A 21,643-nucleotide genomic window follows, 5' to 3' on the forward strand; every position below is an offset into this window, starting at 1 on the left:
TGGTTGTGTCAAATATGGGCACATTATGTAATCAGATCTATTAAGAGACACTATGAAGGTTTTCCCAAAACCGCTTTTATCCAGGTAGGTTTGGATCGCGTTTTTCCCTGAATGAATGAAATCATGATTTTAAAAACTGCATTTAGGATTTACTCGGGTTATATTTGTCTAATATTACTAATACTGATGATCTGAAACGTTTAGATGTGACAAGTATGCACACAAACACAATCAGGGAGTCAGTAAATACGTTTTTACAGACAAACCTTTGGTATTTGGAATAATTAGATTGTACACTGGTTTTGAGGATACAATAACATGAAGTCAGTGAGAAACTTTACAAGTAAAGGGAAGATTTTAAAAAAGCTCTTTTGTTGACCAAGACAGCAAGATACGTTAAGATCTGTGAACCATTTCCCCTAATTGAACAGCCTGTGGCCGCCTCACTATCATCTGTGCCCTCTCTGTTTTATTGAGGGCCTGCTGCCCTCTTATCTGGAGAACACAGGAAATGAAGGCAGAATGCACTTATACAAAACAACACTGTCTTTAAAAATAGTTCTGATGCAAATGCGACTAAAAGTTGCAATATTTTTTATTTTGCATCAATGTCCTCTCCGTGTTGAATGCTGCTGAAGGTGTTAAAGATTAAATAACCCTGTTATTATTTTCAGCTACTCTGCTTGCTCTAAAAAGAGCCATGGACACTTGATCTGCCTCTTTCGCTTTGCTATATCTGTGCATGCCTGTTGTTTTGTTGTTTCCTCATCCTAAAATGGCATGAGTGCCCGGACATATAAGGCAAAGATTTGTGAACGGCATTAAAGCCAAGGCCAAGGAGTGGTTAAAAAAAGGCAGGAAACTGTTAAGTGTGCCCACTAGGGGAAAAGTAACTGATCTTTTCAGCACCTCGGAGCACTTTTCAGGACTATTTTATAGAGTAAGAAGGAGCGCTCAGCTGCTCAAGCTTCATTTTTGAATAACAGCACCCAGCTGTATGGAAGCTTTAAGGATTTGTTTTGTGCAGTAACGTGAGTGCTGATCAATGTCTGTTCTTCATGAGAGCAGAGTCTTTGACAGGCTGCTCGTGTTCTTCCTGCAAATGTCCAACAGAGGGACTCTGTATATTTCTGAAAGACTAATTTGGGGCTGTTTTGGGTTTAAAATGCATTGTTAAAAAGATTTGCTTTGGTATTTTGTTGCCTTTGTTTAGAGAGACACAGTGAGCTAATATGGGTCTGGCTGCCTGGAATTTAAAACTAAACACTCACTGCTGAGTTGGTTTGCACTTATATGCCATGGACCATAATGTACAGAAGAGGATTAGGGGCATAAAAAAGTCAAAATTCTGACTTTACTCCTTCAAAGTTAGAACATTTTTAATAGAGAAGCAGAGCATCAAAGATTTAGCACTCCGTCAATCTTTCACTAAAAAGCTATCTCATGAGTTTCAAATATTTACTACCTTTAGACTTGAGAGGTGGGACTGAACAGTTTCCAGCTTCATTCCTTGTCGAGGAAAGAGTCAGCAGTTGCAAAGGATTCCACAAAAACTAAAATATGTAAAGTGTAGTCCACTGTATGAAGAAGTTTTTAAAAATAAATTTGTTAAAAGCTGAACTCTATGCTAATGCTGTTTTTATCGTTCTAAAGGGGAAACATTTTAAGGACTTAGCATTGTTGTCTCACAGGAAGAAGGTCCAGGTCTCTCACCCTGTGGTGGTGATGCACCTGCACAGCATCTGCAATCATGTCCTGCCGACTTAAGTATTGCACTGGGTCCTGTGATTGTTGTTGTTCTTATGTTGGGCTGGCAGCGGGAGAGCTGCAGCTCTGTGTGTCGTGAACAGCAACCGTGAAAGTCTTAATAAAGGATGCAAAGCATGAAAATGCCATCGGGTCTGCCGTGGTCATTCACACACCATATGACAGCTGGGACAGGGTCCAGACTCACCATGAACCTGAAATGGAAATGGACTGTACTTATAAAGCACTTTTTAATCAGTCTGTGCGCTCAAAACACGTTCTACTATGTGCTGTATTCACCCTTTTACCCATTCCCCTGTATTTATGGGGGGCAAATGAAGTGAATCATTTCTTTAACAGGTTTGATTTATCCAGGAGGCAGTCTTCAGCATAGACTAACCCACCCCCACTGCTGCTGTTCCACCTCTGACACCTCAGTCATTTCACACCTCCTCCACACACCCTGCTCGCTACTCCCCACCCCCAACCACTGCATCCTGCACAACCAACACACAGCTCCAGCCTGTCTCTCTCAACCATCCAGGTTAGGAGGGAACTGAGGAGCATCAGGGCCATGAAGGCATCAGCTCAAGGGATGTCAAGTTCTGTGCAGATCAATTGTATAGCGTGAGAGAGCACATCTTCAACCTGAGGCTGAGGAGAGTTCCAAAGACCCTGGAGCAGCTCGTCCCGGCTCAGCTTCAGCCCCTGATGAGCTCATCACTGGACCCACTTCAGTTTGCCTACCAGCGTGGCACTGGAGTGGATGATACTGTCATTCACCTGCTACATCGTTCCCTCTCTCACCTGGAGACCGCTGGGAGCACTGTGAGAATGATGTTCTTTGATTTCTCCAGTGCCTTCAACACCATTCTGCCCACATTCCTGAAGGATACGCTGGAGAACTCAGGAGTGGACCATCATCTCACCACATGGATACTGGACTACCTCACTGACCGACCACAGTATGTGAGAACTCAAGGCTGTGTGTCGGACAGGGTCGTCTGCAGTACGGGGGCCCCACAGGCAACGGTTCTGGCTCTGTTCTCCTTCACCATCTACACTGCAGACTTCTCCCAAAACTCCACCCAGTGCTTCCTGCAGAAGTTCTCTGATGACTCTGCAGTGTTGGGGAGTAACGGAATACATGTACCGCCGTTACATATTTAAAATACAAAATATGAGTAACTGTATTCCGTTACAGTTACCGTTTAAAAAGGTGGTATTTAGAATACAGTTACTTTGTTGAAATAAATGGATTACACGGCGGTACTTCCCTGTTTCATATTGTGGCGGGTCAGGCCTGTTTGGGTTTTGTTTGACAGCTACGTTCTGTTGTTCCAGGCGGCAGCGTTACGGCTGCCATGGTTACAGGGTGACGTTCTCTCTCTGCCTGTTTCCTGGGTGAGAGAGGCCTTTTTTGTTGTTGTTGTTGTGCTAAGCTAATAGGCAGAATGCTACCGGTATAGCTCTAAAGAATGTAGCATCATAGGCAGTGTAGTCCGTGCTGCAGGGAGAATGGACTGCCATACACGTTATGTGTCTGTGAGCGAGGGAGGGAGAAAAAGGAAAAGTAAGAGCTGTCATGTCATCGAGCAAAAACGGGAGTTGGAAGCATGTAAATATAATAATAACCACTGCAGCCAAGAAGAGTGCCTGACGAGCCCAGTTGTAAGTAAGCTATTAAGACTCGACTGTACACCGTGTTCGTGTTTTCCTCCAAAAACAATAAGCTCCGTTGGAGCAGCCTTTCAACGCCTCTCTCTGTCTCTCGCTAGCAAAGTTGACCCAGACAACAAAGTAAAGCTAGTTTTCGGCTACGAGCCCAACACAGAACCCACCGTATTAGCCAGAGGTCCCTTTACTACGGTTCGGAGCCGCGGACCTTCAGTAACAGTAATAAATCACAGCAATAGTGCATTCATGTAGTTGTAAACAGCATGATAATATATTAAGTAATCCAAAGTATTCAGAATACGTTACTCTCATTGAGTAACTTAACGGAATACGTTACAGAATACATTTTGGGGCATGTATTCTGTATTCTGTAATGGAATACATTTTAAAAGTAACCTTCCCAACACTGTGACTCTGCAATAGTCGGCCTCATCACTGATGGGGACGACAAGGAGTACAGAGAACTGACCCAAGACTTTGTGGACTGGTGCCAGCTGAACTACCTCCAGATCAACACTAGTAAAACCAAGGTGGTAGACTTCTGCAGGCACAAACATCCTCCACTGCAACCACTAAACATCCAAGGTTATCAGAACAATAACCTGGACTGGACTCAGAAGCCCTCTACAGAAAAGGGCAGGCTGTACCTGTTGTGGAGACTCAGATCTTTTGGAGTGAAGGGCCCACTCCTGAAGACCTTCTATGACTCTATGGTGGCCTTAACCAATCCTGTATGGTGTAGTCTGCTGGGGCGGTAGCACCTCTGCTGGGGAGTAGAGTATTTAAAAGTAGAATGGGAGGCAGAGCCTTCAGTTCTAAGGCCCCTCTTCTGTGGAACCAGCTTCCAGTTTGGATTCGGGAGACATAATAATAACAAGACACTTGTTATTAATCTCTGGCTCTCTTCCACTGCATGTCCTTCATCCTGTCTTCTTTCTCTCAGCCCAACCGGTTGCAGCAGATGGCCGTCCCTCCCTGAGCCTGGTTCTGCCGGAGGTTTCTTCCTGTCAAAAGGGAGTTTTTCCTTCCCACTGTCACCAAAGTGCATGCTCATAGGGGGCATATGATTGTTGTTGTTTTTTCTCTGTATGTATTATTGTAGGATCTACCTTACAATATAAAGCGCCTTGAGGCGACTGTTGTTGTGATTTGTCGCTGTATAAATAAAATTGAATTGAATTGAATTGGGGACAGGAAGAAACAGAGCAAGCTGATCCTGCAGGGCCAGCTCTGTTCTAGGATGCCCTCTGGACCCAGTGAGGGGGCTAAGCTGTCCTCCCTGTTGGACAACATCTTCCTCCTCATGCAGGAGACTCTGACAGCACTAAGCAGCTCCTTCAGTGACAGGCTGCAGCACCCACAATGTGGGACGGAGAGATTTTGCAGGGCTTTCCTCCCATCTGCTGTCAGACTCCACAACATGGTCTCTGCAGATGACCACACACGTGCAGACAGACACACACACACACATCAAATACAAAATTGTAACTTTTGCCCTGTCTCCCTGATGTGCAATAGTACCAAGTGCAATTTTTCCTACCATGACAAAGCATTTTATTCTATTTTATATAGTATGTTATTCTATTTTATCTTATCCTATTCTATTGTGTTTTTCTTCATTTTTACTGCTCTTAACTTGTACTTTCTGCAGTGACCAAAAGAATTTCCCACATGTGGGACTAATAAATATCTTATCTTATCTTATCTTATCTTAACAATCTGCCAGGCAACTGTCAGAGAGAAACTCACATGCTTATTTACATGTGTGCACTACAAAAACTGGGTGCAATTTTGGTACAACTTAAAACTTGTTGTACCAAAAGTCTTTATCACTTTGGAACAATGCATCTTAAAAAATGAAGCTAATGGTAAAAACGTTCTTTCGGTCCCTCAAACAGTTCAGGTCAACAGGACAGCATCTCCACAGGAGACCCAGGGTCATACAGACACCTGCTGCCAAAACGAGCAGCCGTGTAACTGACAGGCGTTAACACTCTGGTAACTACACTGCTGAACTGTGTTAAATACGCTGCACTGAATTAGGGTCTGGTGCTGCCCTACAACCCATACCCAACTGCATCAAGGATGATCTACATGACTTGATTAGCACTTCCATCGTCTACCCTCCTGGTCCTCCTTGTCCCCCTCCTCCTCATCTCATTTCACACTAAACAAAGTCGCGGCAGGGTCCGATGGCCAGAGCCCCCTTTCTCTTATCGCCTCGCAGTCAGAGCAGCAGGTTGGGTTGATGAACTTGGTTGGAAGGAATCCGTATGCTCCTCCACTTGACTGAGCAGAGCTAATGAGTCAGAAAATCCCACAGCTAGGGCTTTAGGGTTTGACTTGGGCATCAGCAGCAAACAGGTTGCTCAAGCTTAGGAGTGAGGATGAGGGGTGTTAAATAGAGCTCACTTTGCAGACTGTCGAACTCTGCATGGGAGAGTTGAACAGCTTACAAGGACTTAAAGGGGGAGAAGGTGCAAGAAGAGGAGGAGGAGCGTGTGACTGGATGAAGTGGGGATTACCGCTTTGATCTGTAAACTCTGTCTGTACCAGAGAGGCCGGGGGTTCCTCATCTCTCAGCCAGGTGTACCCTGTTCATCAAGCTGTAGCCAACCCCCCACCGAGCTGCCCTGAAGGTGTGAAATTTGCTCCGATCCCTTTCTTACATGCCCCATCACACAGGAGACCTACAGCAGGACATCACACGCAAAACACAGTGCAGAAAGCCAGGTCAGTGCCTGACCATCACAAGAGCACAAGATCTGTTGGTTAACAAAACCATATTTTGATATTGATTTGCTTTCTTGCAGACTGTTAGATAACAAGATTGATTCTGTCCAATTGACGGTTCAGGGAACCAGCCCAGTTTATCAGTTTCTTCATAGACATCAAACTTGCAGAGAGAGCAGAACTTAAACTATTGTTTTAAACTGACCTGACTGTCATGTGCAGGCTCATTGCTGGTGATGAGGGCTCGGTCTTCCAGCTATGACCCAGCAGTTCTCAGAGTTTCCAAGTCCAAAGATGGCAAATAACATCAACAGGTCATTTCTTTCCTACATGTATAAGGTTGGGCACCATCAGCCTCTCCCCCTGGGTGAGGTTTCCAAGAGCTTTGCTATAAATATCTTTGCTATATGTTAGCTTTCATTGAGAACATTTAACAGAAATAAGCTGAACTGCGGCACGTGCCATCTTGCGATTGTGTGCCAGCATACAGATCATTGAAACTGTGGAATTCTTTGAACTACTGACAAGTAAGATGCTCGTGGTATGATTTGAAATTAGGTAAGATTAATATTTGTGGCAGCCAAGTTCATAAGATAAGGTACAACCTCGAGCCCAGCTCATATCAGATATATTTGCTATTATTAGCTATTTACTGATTTATATGTTTTGATATTTATGAAAGACAATAAATGAAAACAATAAAAGGAAGGATAAGGTGGGAAAACACCCTTCAACCATGTTATGAGTGCTGATGTGGCACAGTTTGTCCACTAGAGGGCAATCTTTAGCTTCTCTTTCACTAAAATGTGTTTAAAACACAATTGCAACAACCAGCTAATCCGAGCAGAGTCATAAATGTATTTTTAAAAAGGATTCTACAAGTTGTTGTAACAGCAAGACAAGATCGTGGGGGGGAGGCGATCTTGGCTCAAGAGTTGATAGTTTGCCTTGTAATCAGAAGGTTGCTGGTTCGAGCCCCGGCTTGGACAGTCTCGGTCATTGTGTCCTTGGGCAAGACACTTCACCCATTGCCTACTGGTGGTGGTCAGAGGGCCCGGTGGCGCCAGTGTCCGGCAGCCTCGCCTCTGTCAGTGCGCCCCAGGGCAGCTGTGGCCACAATGTAGCTTGCCATCACCTGTGTGTGAATGTGTGGATAACAGGTTGTGTAAAGCGCCTTGGGGTCCTTAGGGACTAGAAAAAGCGCTATACAAATACAGGCCATTTACCATTATTTTTAAAATGTGCCGTTACCTTATTAAAGCAAGGACTTATAAATATCTACACATAAAGAATGTTGGGAAAATCAGTTTGCGTGTCAAAAAGAAAAAATAACTAGCCTGACGTATGTTATGTTAAACTTTGTTTTCTAGTCTTTAATAAAGTTGATGCCTCATATTTCAAAATGTAGAAGCTATAAAGTCTTGTACTGAGAAGAGAGGCTTTAACAATGACAACAGCAAACCTTTAACTTAAATATAACTTAATACTGAATAGCTGGGAAATGCTAACACTAACCCTTAAAATTTCTAAATTTTAATTTACATTTACATTAATTTACTTTTTTATATACATATTATATATGTTTTTATTTAATGTATTATATGTACTGCATGCACATTATAATATGGTCCAAACTACTGAAGAACAGCAAAGAAATGCATACGTATGCAAATGTAATAATTACTATTACACTGTAAATATAAATATATAAATTTCTTCAGCTGAAAAGTTCTTTATTGACCATCAAAATGGATTTTGACTGTAAGCACTGTAGACATTTTCAGCAGCAGAACATAAAACTTTTCTTTGTGTTATGTGTTTACTCTTAGATGGGTTCGCTGTCAAAGACAAATACATTTTCATGAATCACATAGACTGGATTGTGTCACTTGGCTCATTGGAGCCAAGCTGGGATGGTTTATGGATTCCAGTTTGTTTCCACATGTACCAAAGTTATCCAGCAACTTCCAGAAAGTATTTATTAGGAGTTAAACTCTTTGTCTTACCTTTAGCTCTTAATACTTTAGTTCTGAGAAGCTCTTTTGAAAAGCCTCCAAAATAATACAAAATTGAAGCAAATTATGCATCTCCCATTTTGGCTTCTCTTCAGTAGCTCTCTGTAAAATCCCTCTCAGTGCACAGCGAGTCGTTGACTATCAGGCTCTTCTGCTGTGGAAGCAGCTCCTGGTTTGGGTTTGGTGGGCTGACACCAGCTCTCTTTTAAGGACGGGTTTAAAACTTTAACTTTGGATAAAGCTTGTAATTGTGTCTACCTCAGGTGATTCATATCTGTCCTGTGATGCACTAAGCACACATTACAGTTGTGTGTCATCAACTTTGCATAGTCTGTTTCTTTGGCAGTGGAGCCACATGTTTCTGATCTATACCATTTCATTCAGTCCCAGTGTATAGCACCAATTCACAAGAAGTCATAAAAAAAACTTACAAAATTAGAGAGAAACCTCAAACAAATCAGTGCATCAATAACGTTGGTCAATGAGCCGATGGTGGAAGGGAAAACTTTCCTTTTAACAGGAAGACACTCCAGATCGAACCAGGGAGGAGCAGCCATCTGCCAAGACCATTTATGGGATTAGAGGAAAAAGAAGAAAAATGAGCGCACAGGGAGACAAAGACTAACACGAACTATACGGAAGAGAAGACACGAGTTAGTGATGTGCAGTTGTCGCATATAAATGCAGAAAGAACTGAACGAAGGGAACGTGCTGGTGGGAGCAGACTGAGCTGACATCAGCCCATGTCTGGATCATTCAGGAACATCTATTAGAGGCCTAACTATAAGATTTATCAAAAAGGAAAGTCTGGGGGCAAATCTTAAAAGTAGAGAGAAGGCCTGTCTCCTAAATCTGAACTGGGAACTAGTTTCACCGCCTGAAAGCTGATGGCTCTCCAATTCTCCTTATAGAAACTTTCAGAACCACAAGCAGGCCAGCAGTCTGAGAGCAAAGTGCCTTGTTGGGATAGTATGATACTATCAGGTGTTTGAGACATGTTATTGGTCCCAACGACACGTCCAGTGTTCATTATTTAACTGTTTCTCACTGCTCGACTGTTCTCTTTCCTCCTAATTCCACCCAGCTGAGGGAAACCTACACAAAAGTCAAAGCATGTCTGAGGTTTGTTGTGTCTTTTTGCTGTCAAGTCTTTTCAGTGTCACCAAGCTCTCAAGGTGAGAGTATTGTTGCTTTTCTCTCTCTCCGTTTTAGTATGTAAAGTGCCCTGAGATGACACATGGTTTGATTTAGCTCTACATAACGGCTCTCGCAGGGGAGACTGCTGCAGTGTTTATGCGCTAGCTGAGTATTCTTGATACCCTGTCCTCTCCTCTCTTGTTTGCAGACAAGACTGGCAGACGGCGCTGAACGGAGCCATTCGAATTAAGCATTTGAAGAGTAAATGTTGCTGGCGTCAGCTCAAAGCATTCTTCTGTGACATGTGCAGAACATACAGACAGGGTTAGGCAGAGGAGGGGGGGGGGGGGGCTCTTAATGCAGTGGTCAATGTGTTTTGCAGATAGCTTTGAATCTCCTCCACAAAATCATCCCCAAAAACAAAAATAAAAACTCTTGCATGTTTATTTTTGTTCCACCCTAGGCCTTTCCTGGCTGTTACGAGCAGAAAAACTAGGTTTTGACCGGTATTTGTTGATGTGCTAATATATCCATGTCAGTGAAAAATCCCAGGCTATCATTCAGCTTAGTTTTTTAGCAAAATATCTTAACTTAACATCTGGAAAAGGAAACGATTCACTGCAGGGTCATGTTTTCTGTAAAAAAAAAAAATTAATTAAATAAAAAAATTGAGGCCACACAACTGGACAACTAATTGCCAAAAGCCAAAGTATGCAAATGTGATGCACTGCAGCTTACATGCTGATCCTCTGTAAATGTAAAACTGGAATGAATTGCACTGACAAGAGGCACAGCTTAAAAACACACACACACGAAAAAAAAACAACTTTGGGGAACATTTCTCTTATAACAAAAATGCAGCTGAAATGTTGAGATCTACATTTTGCTTCATGGTTTGAAGCAGCTAAACACAGAAACAATGAAGCCCTTTAATCAAAAGCTGACAGTGCGGTTACCTCATAGGTAACATTTATCATTCTGACATCTAACCTAAGCTGTAAAGCAGTGGAAAAAAAAACAGAACTCACTAATTGTCCCTTGTAAACTTGTGCTTGTGAAAACACCTCAGAGTACAGTAGAGAAAGTCTGTAGGTCCGCGCATCCCTCTGTGTGTAGGTGTGTGTCTGTGTGTGTGGGCATGTTCTGGAGGTTTTAGGGTTTTAGAGGCGGGAGAGCGGTGAAAATCAAACCATCAGGAAGGGCATGAGGTCGAGTGTGCTGTGAGTGTTTAGCCCACAGCCATCCACGCTGCAGGACACTGTAGAACATGTGATGGGGATGATCGACCCCAGCGCCCACCCTCACTCGCCTGCAAACTGTCCTTTTGACCCAGATCTCCCACACCTTCTCCCTACGATTTTCTCCCTTCCTTTCTCTTTTATTCCCTCACTTTCCTCCACTCTCTTCGCGTTTAGTTGGATCCTGTTCCGGACCCCATTTACGGGCCCCTTACGGACCCCGCTGCTAACAGAGCTTCGAGTTTATGAAATGAGTCGGAGAATGCCACCTCTCAAGTTTGAAATCTCCAGCGACTGTGCAAAGATGTAACCAGAGAAAATACATAATGATGGAAGGTGTGAGTCATTGTTTTTTGCTTGGTATGATAAAGAAAAGGCATAAAAGCAAAGAGTGAGGAGAGCAGAGAATACACTCAGGATGTTCAAGAGGTAGTCTGTGCATGCAAACTCTTCCGGCGCGAGCACAATCAGAGTTTATAAATTTAGAAAAAACATGTTTTAACAAGAATGTTTGATCTAGACTTCCAACTAAAACAGATGCACCTCTTTTTCTTCTCCCAGGAAAAAGTGAGAAAGGAAAAAAAGACCTGTCATGACCCCACATGTTATTTCCACGTCAGCTTCCTTGCAGTTAATTGAATCACGGCTGGATTCAAGTGGAAAGCCAGATTAAGAAGATAAGAGCAGGAGATGATGATAGATATATCTAGTTATGCTCAAAGATAAGGTGAGCATGAATATTTCATTTCTACAGGTCCCAGTTTGTCAGATTTGTGCTTTTCCTTTTTGTTGTCTTGCTCTATAGTAGAAAGGTAGAGTTTGAATTAAAATGCTGTGATTATTTCGTTTGTATTTCAACTGCTGAGTGGCATTTCTTGGAACATGTCAATCACCAGTTTTTTATTATTGCTGTAGAATCTGTTTTCAATAGAAAACACGTTACAGGATCCAAACCTCAGCTTTGCTGTTCAGACTGTGATGAAAAATAATCCCAGCACTGTCGTGTACAAAGAAATGACAGGAGTCTAGCAATCTAGCTGCTTCCATAACATGAGTGAGAAGTGATGCTTTTATGTGATACAAAAATAAAACGGATGTTAAACTCACTTTTCACTGTGAGCCATGGACAGAGGACTTTGATCATAAATGAAATTCTCCTTCCTGTCAGTGTAAAGAAGTTTAACTACACATTTATTTTTTTCTTCCTCCAGGTGTTGTTTGGTAACATCAACAAGGTGATTGTGGCTTAATTATCCAAAATGAGAACAGGATTTCTACAACTAAGATCCAAAGTATGCTCACAATTATTAGGCGTGCATTCGAGTAGACCAAAACACATGCAGCTGATGCAACAATTCAGAGTCTTTCTGCGTAAGAGCTATCTGTTGTGTGGTCAGCTAATGTGGATTAATGAAAGGGGGAAAGTATTAGCTGGCTCAAATTAGCTAGCTGAAAAAAGGAGCAAGAGAGGACATCTGCCAGGTGCTGTCTGAGGAAACCACCTTGGCATAGAAGAGTCTTTGGATGCAGTAAAGACATGTGAGATATTATGAATGGCTAGATTAAACAGTGCCTTGGAGAGGTGTGGCTTCTCGCCTCCATGCGGAATTCCTCACAGCACAGTCAGGCACCCTGTGCAAAAACAAAAAGAAGACGCAGAAGAGTAAGTTACAAAAGCCATAGGAGGGTATCCATCCTGATTATTCATCATCTCTCTTTCAGAATACCTGCGTCCTTTGAAAGCCAAGAAAACCCAAAGTGCATTCAGTTTTCATGGGAGACCAAAGAATGACGTCATAGGAGAGCAGTACTGGGGTTACTGTGAAAAAAACTGTAAACATGTAAGAGGAAACCAGTAAGCATTCACTCTGCAAAAAAAAACTGACAATGAAAAAATTAATGACTTGTTTTTAAAAAAGTCAAATTCTTAATGTCTCACATCCTGTCTTGTTTAGACTCGGGGAAACAAAATACATTCATCTGAAAACAGCTGGATGATCTCTTTTCTTTTCTCTGTTTTGAAGAAAGAGAAACGCTTTTTATTCATGTATTGATTTCATTTCTTACAGCGTCTCAGAGCAGAGAGACTTGATAGGAAAAGGCAGTTTGTGGAAGTGTGAGTCCACAAATATCATCCACAGCCTCACGGACCTGTTTGGGATTTTTAAAGAAGACTGTGTGAGAAATCCGAGATTTCAGGTCAATCTAAAAGGACTCGGAGGTTCAAACTTTACACAATGTCCTCAGCTGCCAGGCTCTCTCACATTTCCCAAACATCTTTGTGACAGAAAACAAAGAGTTCTGATGTCTTCAAGATTAACGTCATGTATTGGTCAAAAATGGACAAAAAGCCTTATAACTTAGAATATATGACTCTTACAAGCACGGTGTGTATTGGCAACATATTGAAAGTACTATATAAAGATGTACATTTGACCTCTGACCTCTACTTCAAGGTCAGTGGATTAATCTGAAGGTCAAAGTGATAGTAATGCTATATAAAGCTGTGTTTCCTTGCGCCAATATTTATTTTTACAATCTAGGGATAGGGGTTGGTATATGGGAATTGTAACGCTACTTTTGACCTCTGACCCCTTCTCTGAGTTCAAATAAGGTCAAACTTTAATAAAATGTCTTCACCTCATTTCACATCTGCCTTTTTTTCAAGTTGACCCAAAATGTTCATGTTGAGCTGGTCCTGGCAGATGTTTGCTCCTTGCTGAGCCTGGTTCTGCCAGAGGTTTCTTCCAGATAAAAGGGAGTTTTTCCTTCCCACTGTCACCAAGCAGTTTTCTCTGTATTATTTTAAGGTGTTTGCCTTAAAGTATGATATTCATTGGGCTGACTGTTGTTTTTATTTGATGTTAAATTCAATTGAATTGAAATTAATAAGGTTAAGGGTTAAAAAGTTCAAGTTATTAGTGTCCAGTTATTTACTAATCAATAGCTATTATCCATTACCTACTCTATACAATACTGTTCCCCGTGATTGAGCCACCTTGGTGGAGGTTTGGCTCAATATATCTGCTAGATTTATGTTTCCTTGTCTATTTTATGCAGTGTGGCAGGTGTTTGACCTGTACAGAGCGGGGTCGTGCCTGGCCCCTATAAGTCTAGCTGACTTTAGAGCCTGCAAATGCTCTTAACACATCAGAAGAAAGGCCAAGAAGGTCTTAACCTTTTAGGTGGTTGAAGTGTGGGTCAGGAGGTTTGGTTCGATGTTGTGAGCTTATTATTTTTTTTTTTTACATATGCTATTTTTTACACACATACACACACACACACACACACACACACATATATATATATATATATATATATATATTTTTTTTTTTTTTTTTTTTTTTTTTTTAAGGCATAAATCTGATCTATCTGACAGCTATATATTGACAAGTAAAGTCAGAATGCTATGATCAATCTTGCAGTATATATAGTTATTTTAATAGATATCTAGCATTAGAAGGCATGTAGTGGGGGGGAAACTTGGATGTGCACATTTAAGCACATGACACGTTTACTGCATAACTTAACAATGCACAGACGGGTCAGGACCTGACGGCAAATAATGTTTCGTGTTCTACTGCAAACGGTGCAGGTCAGCTGTAACACAGATTTCAGGGGTTTGTTTTTTTTGAATGCTTAGCAATAAAGCTACCCTCCTCTGGATGGACCGTGTGCTCCACCTGAGCTGTCAGATATATCTATGACACGGACGTTTACTCTGTGAAAAGCGGCAGAATTTAATATTCCCCAGAGAATAAGTGAAGGAGAAAGGTGGAGATGAAATAGAGAGACACAGGGCAACTATCGTATAGGAAAGAATAATAGAGAGAGCAAGAGGACACATTCAGGTGCACGATATGTACTGTAAGAACTGATGAAGATGGTCAGATAGATGGACTTACGTGTTCTTGAATTCAGTCTATTTAATCACTCTTTATAGTTATAGTTGAATATTGTATGTAAAATTGGTTGTATTTAAACCGTTGTGAATGAGTTGTTGGCCTATAATCTGTCAAACACATTTCAATAAAGAACACTGGGGTTAGAATCTGCAGTTTTGAGAAATTGACTTTTGCGTATCTTTTATATATGCAGGTAAAAACATGTTTTTAAAGTGTCACCTACATTTGAAGTGTCTTTTTCAAGCAAGATGAGACGACAGAAAATGCAAGACATTGACACAAGTATTGCATATTTTATAAAGATATCTTAAGAGGCCTAAAATGCACTGACCCTGTAACACAAAGTAGGTATAATAACGCAGAGTCAGAAAGATACTTGCAAAACAGGTAATTTTGTGTATATCCCTTTGAATATCCTGTTCCTTTTTATATTAAATAAATAAATAATAATAAATAAAGCCAAACAGAAACATCGACATTCACTGTTTGGAACACGTTCACTTTCTGGCACCTCAGCTGGAGACCTCCCTTTTTTAAGCGGTACGGAGGCTGCAGTTGTCAAATGTCTCCAGCAGATGGCAGAAATTCTCTGTCAAAAAGAGGAAAAATGGAGCTTAAACAACAGCCCATTAATTGTATTTAATTACATAATAACTGTGACTGAGTATATTATACAGAAACAATTTTAACATTAAAATAAACTCCAAATACTGAAAGACTTTGACGGAAAGATTATTTTCTTTTGGTCGAATTGCAAATTACCACCAGCCTGCTAGGAAATGGCTTCACGACAGGCTTTACGACACCATCTACTCGCTTTACAACTGTTTTGGAGGCTCATTCAAAATGGAGTAGATCTTGAAGAAGTTAGGGTCAGCGGATCTAGCGTCATTTTCGCGTGGGTTTTACAGCAATATCTTGTTCCTTAATAGAATATTTGTAGCCTCAGAAAAATGACAGAAGAAAAGAAGACGGGCTCTTTGGGGTTCTTCTCGAGCTACGACGATTTGAGCGACAGCAGCAACGACAGCGATTCGGACGACCAGGAGGGAAGCCGAAAGAAGAAAGCGGGGACCGAAGGCGAGGGGAGCGCTCGGTCCTCTCTACCGGGAACCAAGCGAGATGCCGGCGGAGCTCCGTTACCCAAACCCGACGAGCTGTTTCGCTCCGTGTCCAAACCCACTTTCCTCTATAACCCGCTGAATAAGCAAATAGACTGGGACAGCCTGACGGTCAAAGCCCCGGAGGAGGTACAAATACATGTTGAACTGCAGTTAATATGACCACAGCAAGCACGCTCTGATGTGCTAGATGAGTGTAAACACTGTACAAGCCACAATTAGCAGATTATCGGCTTGACCTGTGCTAGCTCAGGCTGCCCAGTAGTGGCCGCTGTTTCTTTGCTAGCTGATGCACACAGTGTAGCTCTGTCTGCCGTGGTTGCCGAGGTTTAGAGACGTTATCAGACTTTTGTAACGATATTGATATGTACAGGCTGTGCAGAAGTATTGAGCCATATTCATTTCCTCATAATTTACTTCCATAGAGCCTTTCTAAGTGGTCTTCAGCAATAGTTCTTCCAAACAAGGTGTGTCATAAGCGGATGAACCAATCTTGTGTCTACAGTTAACAGACAACTTGGCAAAGAACCGATTTTAAATAGATTTTTTAGGCACTTTTTTACGATCAGCCTGTTGAAAAACCATATTATTTGTTAATTTATTCGGATGACCCTATGAAAATGCCCAGGTGAGTGCACAGGTTGACAGTATAAAATAGTATCTTTGCACCAATAAGGTGATTACCAAAGAGCTAAAAATGTGATGGCATGGTGTGCAGAGTGTTGTTAAAAACTCTGTGGAAGCTGAGGCCACTCAAATAAGTGGCAAGTCTAACAAAACAAAAAAGAAAGGCATTATCTACAGCTGATGAACTGTATCTGAAAATTGTTTTCTTAAGAAGTAGGAAAACAAATCCACCAAGGGCCTGACACAAGACCTGAGAGATAAATCTGGCCCTGTAGTTGGTCCATCTACTGTTTGCCGAAGCCTCGTCAGAAATGGTCTCGGTGGAAGGGTTGCTGTCAAGAAGCCATTCTTAATGAAGGAAAGGAGGAGAAAAGGTTGAGGTTTGCCAGATTACACAAGAACTGGACTGAAAAACAGGGAGGGATGAAAGTACATTTGAAAATCTTGGTTTAAATTGGAGGTGGTCAGGAGAGAGGTACAATAGTGACTGTCTACAGTCATAACCATCGTGTTTTGATGTGGACTTCAAGAAACCTGAAAAACTATCCTTTTAGGCTACTTAAAGAATTTAAAAGGAAGCTAAAGTTGTCTAATATTGATGCTTTTCAGCATCGTTTTTGACTTGCATGCCGTATTTTGATTTGTGTTTGCACATGTTCCAATAAATCGCTGTAAATCTTTTGCAACATCTAAAGAATTGAGGTGTAGCTTGAGACTTTTCCACAGTCTTGCACATGTGTGATGTCATTCTGGTGCATGAAAGATGTTTTTCTGTCTTCTCTGTTTGCAAGTGAATGAGGCCAATAGAAACGATGTTAGGAAGACTTTTCATTATAACGTAGTGCAGTACAGCAACACCACAAGCCATAACCTCAGTGTTAACAAGTCAATATATATCTACTGTGAACATTATAAAGTGATTGAGTGATTCACATATTATAATGGTTATATTTCTTGTTTATTTTAAAGAGAATTTACTGTCTTGCATCTTTTATGGAGACTAGCTATGATCACCTTTGCTGTTTGACTTTCTCTAAACCAATTTTCCACTTTTTTTTCCCCTTGAAGGCTGCCAGAGAATTTAAGCCATGGAAGACAAATGCCGTGCCCCCGCCTGAAAGTTACACTGCAGAGCCAGAGAAGAAGAAAGGACCTCCCCCTGGAATGGACATGGCTATAAAGTGGTCCAATGTGTACGAGGACAACGGCGAAGACGCACCGCAAGCTTATACAGGCAAAGCTCGTTTTCTACCTGAAGAAGAGCAACCGTCAGACTCTGGTGAGTTTCAGTTTCATTCTCCTCATCACAGCTCTTTTATACCGGTGTGCAATACCCACAGGCTTTAAAATCCCAATAAATTTTGATGTGTATTTAATCCTATGTTATTTGATAATTTGGCAAATTAGCAAGAAAGTATGAACTTGTGATAAGCAAAAGAACTACATGGAAATGAAACAAGGGCAATACAGTAGATACTAGAGGTGAACATTGTGTTAACGTTTTCAATATGTTGAAAAAGTTGTGTGTGAGGATTTTTGGACTTCAAGAGCTGGAAGTTGTTAACAAAGATTTATTTGATTTGCTGCCACAAAAATGTGAAATAAATAATACCAAAAACTAAATAAAAGTATCAGATTATAAATGTAAACATCTGTTTCAGGCCAGTCTTTGTGTCTTTAATCAATACCCAAAGATGTGAAGCATAATATCAGCTGCACCATTCCACCTACGTATTTCCATCCAACTATATGTAACGAATGAGTGCATTACAGTAAAATAATGAGGCCGTTTGCTCTGCTTTCTGCTTTGCACCTGCTTGAAAAATTTGGATTTGTTTATTTAAACAATGTGCTGTTGAGAAATAATAATAAAGATTATGTTTTACTCTCCGTCCCTCTACAAAATCCCAAACCCATCCAACTCGTCATCTGCTGATCAGATGAGGAGTCAGAGAAGCCAGGGCTGTCTGCCAAGAAACGGCGAGTGGAGACCTTCCAGCAGAAGGAGAAGAGGAAGAGGGACTTTGGACAAGCCACGTCTGACAAGAACTTTGTTGAAGAAGAGAAAAGGATCCTCAGGCAAAAGATTGAGTGAGGACCAAACTTTCTGCACCCAGGAAATTGTCTGCAATTTAAATCTTTTCCATCAGCAGGGAGCATTCACTGCATTAGAGCATGCAATCATAGAGCGTTGTTTTATCTGTGTGTACATGTTATAATTTGAAGCAGTAGTTTGTTTTTTCAAGACTGTGAGCACATAAGAATTTTTTAATTTGATTCAGTTTGCAACATTGTTAACAGTGCTTAAATTTATCAGACCAGCTGCCATAAGCACAAGAACATCTGTCAAAAACTTGTTTAAAGCTCAAACTTGTTGTAGTTTTTTTAGACAAATGACAAACTGAATTCACACTTTTATACCCAAATCTGAGCCGGCACACTGAACTACAATGACAAGTCAGAAATGATCGATCCCGCTACTAGGCCCAAATTATAAACCTCTGACACCATTGTTTCTGTTCAGGAGTGCAACTTTGAGGTGGCATCTTAATCAAAAATAATAATTTACTGGGTTTTTTCTGCTTTTCAGTAAAATAGTTTGAAAATTGCTGGAAAAAATAGTTATGTGTTTAGCACTAAAAATATAATTCAGAATAAAGATGGATTACCTGTTACAGAAACATAAAATGATTTTGGTAATTCCAATATCGTTCATTTGGGGGAGCTGTGGTATAAGCCTTACACTGGGTAGTGGTCTAATAAATCTTTTAAGCACTGTATATTATGTAATATCAAAAAACATCATTTGATGGCCCCATTGCAAAGGCTAAAGACTAACAGCTGTGATTTTGGACTTAATAACAAGCTAAGGGGGTATTTTAAAGGCACAATGATAAAGGATATCACAGCTGTACAAAAGTGATCATTTCCAAACAATTAACGTTGTGAGATTGTTCTTGTTTGACTCTGCTGGACTTCAATTATCGTTTTTAGTCATAGCCATTAGGCCTGAAGGCCAAAACATGTTGACCTGTAAGTGTGTTTACTTCCTGTTTTATAAATTTAATTAAGTATAATAACAGTGATGTTTGGCTGTGGTGGGTAACTTGGTCTGTACTTTGTTTTGTGTTGTATACTCACTGCCCATTCACCACCAAAATATGATTGTGTGTTGTTCTTTGAAATCTGAAATTGCACCATTCCCCTGTTGTTCCTGCTTATGGCCACTAGATGTCACCTTTAGGCTACACTGAAACTCCATCAATGTTTATGGTGAGGTCAGCTGTGTGACTGCATAAATGCTGGCTACTCAAATTACAATCAGGAGCTGTGTATATATGTCGTGTCTGTCAAAAAGGGAGTGGTAATCTTTGATTTGGAAGTTTGTGTCGTCTCAGTTTTCTTGAGGTGCTTGTTCCATTCAAACTGTTGATTCAGTGTCATGTACCAGGGACTACAACAGGAAATAACCTCCTACATGTTTATTTAGACTACGTCGAGTATTGGAACAAGTATTTCTTTGTGGATCTTTTATTTCTTCCAGCAATTCTCTGAATTCAGTGTGAACAGTTACGGTATATTTATAGCTTTCTGGGCAACATAAACCATTGAGGCAATAAAATTGTTTATTGAAAAGAGTCATTTAACTTTTAAGTTGCAAAGTCTGTTTATTTATTGAATAGCTTATTTGTTTATTTTTTAGCCATTAAGTTTTTTAGATTTGTGTTATCAAAGCAACAGACTGTAAAACTCACAATCCATTTTTTTAGGTTCCTGTGGCCATTGGAGTAAATATAATGGTTTTCCAAGAACTGGGGGAAAAAAGTTTCCACTTTGCAACAGTTTAGTGATCAGAGGAATTCCTGGTCTATCTGTCATCATGGGTTGACATGAAATAGTGGTGAATATGCTTCTGATAAAATTCCAGCCTCCAGGTATGTGCCTGGCCTTGTCTGAAATGTGTACCAGGGCCTGCAGAACAGCAGCGATGAACTGATTTTTATCAGCTGTATTTACGCACAAATAACCCCTCTCTGTACTGACTGAATGAGCAAAGACCAGCGAGGTCATATCCATCAGTGTTTAGGAATTATTCATCTCATTGTCAGTCTAGTAGCTGGAAATTTCCCAGGAGATGGATGTTTTGCAATGCGTTGCCTTTAGAAAGACAATTCCAGCTTAGTTTTTGTGAGGTTTTTTTGATGCTGTTGAATTGTTTCTGTCTTTGATATGATATCCGCAGCATTCTTTGACTTGAGCCTCTTTGTCTTATAGAGATCATTTTACCACAGGAAAGCATTTTTCATCCCGCCAGAAGTCACACATGGCTAACCTTATCCTCTTATCTTTAATGAAAGAGAACATATTAGTGTTATGTTACACACTTTTAACAAAGACAGAATGAATGCAGCAAAACTTCCCTTAAAATTCTCAATATCTAAATTGCATTTTAAGAATATAACATTTTGTGGTCATTTGAAGGAATAAAACAGTACTAATGTAACGTTAAATTGCAAGAGATTTCCAGTTACGGCTGTTCCCTGGATCAGTCTGCTCATTGAGGAGTGTGTGTCACTCTAACCTTAGATCACTCTTGACACATTTACTGGAAGGTCAAGACCTCATTATGACCACTGAGTATTCAGGGGCCTTTACTAAGCTGGCTCCCAGCAGCTGCTGCTACCTGACTTATGACATTTTCACACTGTCAGCACAATGTAGCAGCTTGTATGTAAATGTAACCATGGCTGCTGTCTGGTGCTGCTGGGAAATTGGAGCCAATGAGAGAAAGAATACACCTAACAGCAGCTAAATGCAACTTCACATGTACAATATATATACCAGGTTCATCATCTTATGATTGGCATGATAGCACGGTGCACGGTGGTTGCTTTTTCTTTTCTTTTCTCTTTTTTTTACACAGACACGCAATAAAAGACATCTCAGGCTAACTGATATTGTAGCTGCATGGTCTAAAATATTTTATAATAGTTTATCCATTAGTTTTGACTGCTCGTGACAACAGAGGGAAAGTAAATTTCCTTTTAGGAGTTGTAAATGTCTAGAGAAATTTATCGCGATCCTTCCATTACTTGTTGAGATCTTTCACAGTTGACCAAAGCTGTGGACTGACTCACTTTTCCATCCACGGTGTCATGCTGCTATAGTGGCAGACTTTATGGTTTTATTTACACTCTCCACACCATGCTGGTCAACACACTCACCAACGTCCCTAAAATCTCCACTCATCCCTGGATGTTTTCTAGAGGCAAACAGCTGCTTTTCACACCAACAATCTGGTGTGGCCAATTGTGTCAAACAGATGTTCAGCAGAAGAGAAAATCTCCTAAGTCTTGGGAAACAAACACAATTTTCTACCTTGATCTGAAGTAAAGTCCTGTGCAAAAACCGTGAGCCACCCCTCCTTTCTTTAAGGGCAAAAA

General features: G+C 40.8%; 1 protein-coding gene across 1 annotated transcript; it reads left to right on the forward strand.

The window, feature by feature from the left end:
* The first annotated feature begins 15,275 nt into the window (after positions 1 to 15,275).
* Positions 15,276 to 19,846, forward strand: c17h1orf52 (chromosome 17 C1orf52 homolog). The gene is made up of 3 exons (XM_085138876.1): positions 15,276 to 15,701; positions 17,268 to 17,478; positions 18,140 to 19,846. The coding sequence occupies exons 1-3, from the start codon at positions 15,405 to 15,407 to the stop codon at positions 18,292 to 18,294; spliced, it is 663 nt and encodes a 220-aa protein (XP_084995002.1). The 5' UTR covers positions 15,276 to 15,404; the 3' UTR covers positions 18,295 to 19,846.
* The last annotated feature ends 1,797 nt before the right edge of the window (positions 19,847 to 21,643 follow it).

The sequence above is a fragment of the Neolamprologus multifasciatus genome, chromosome 17, assembly GCF_963576455.1.
Source record: "Neolamprologus multifasciatus chromosome 17, fNeoMul1.2, whole genome shotgun sequence".
NCBI lineage: Eukaryota > Metazoa > Chordata > Actinopteri > Cichliformes > Cichlidae > Neolamprologus > Neolamprologus multifasciatus.

Excerpts from the sequence above, each read along its gene's own strand:
- c17h1orf52 (XM_085138876.1), top strand. The coding sequence starts at position 15,405 with ATGACAGAAGAAAAGAAGACGGGCTCTTTGGGGTTCTTCTCGAGCTAC. Across the intron at positions 15,702-17,267 it reads CGGTCAAAGCCCCGGAGGAG|GCTGCCAGAGAATTTAAGCC; the intron begins GTACAAATACAT and ends TTCCCCTTGAAG. Across the intron at positions 17,479-18,139 it reads AGAGCAACCGTCAGACTCTG|ATGAGGAGTCAGAGAAGCCA; the intron begins GTGAGTTTCAGT and ends TCTGCTGATCAG.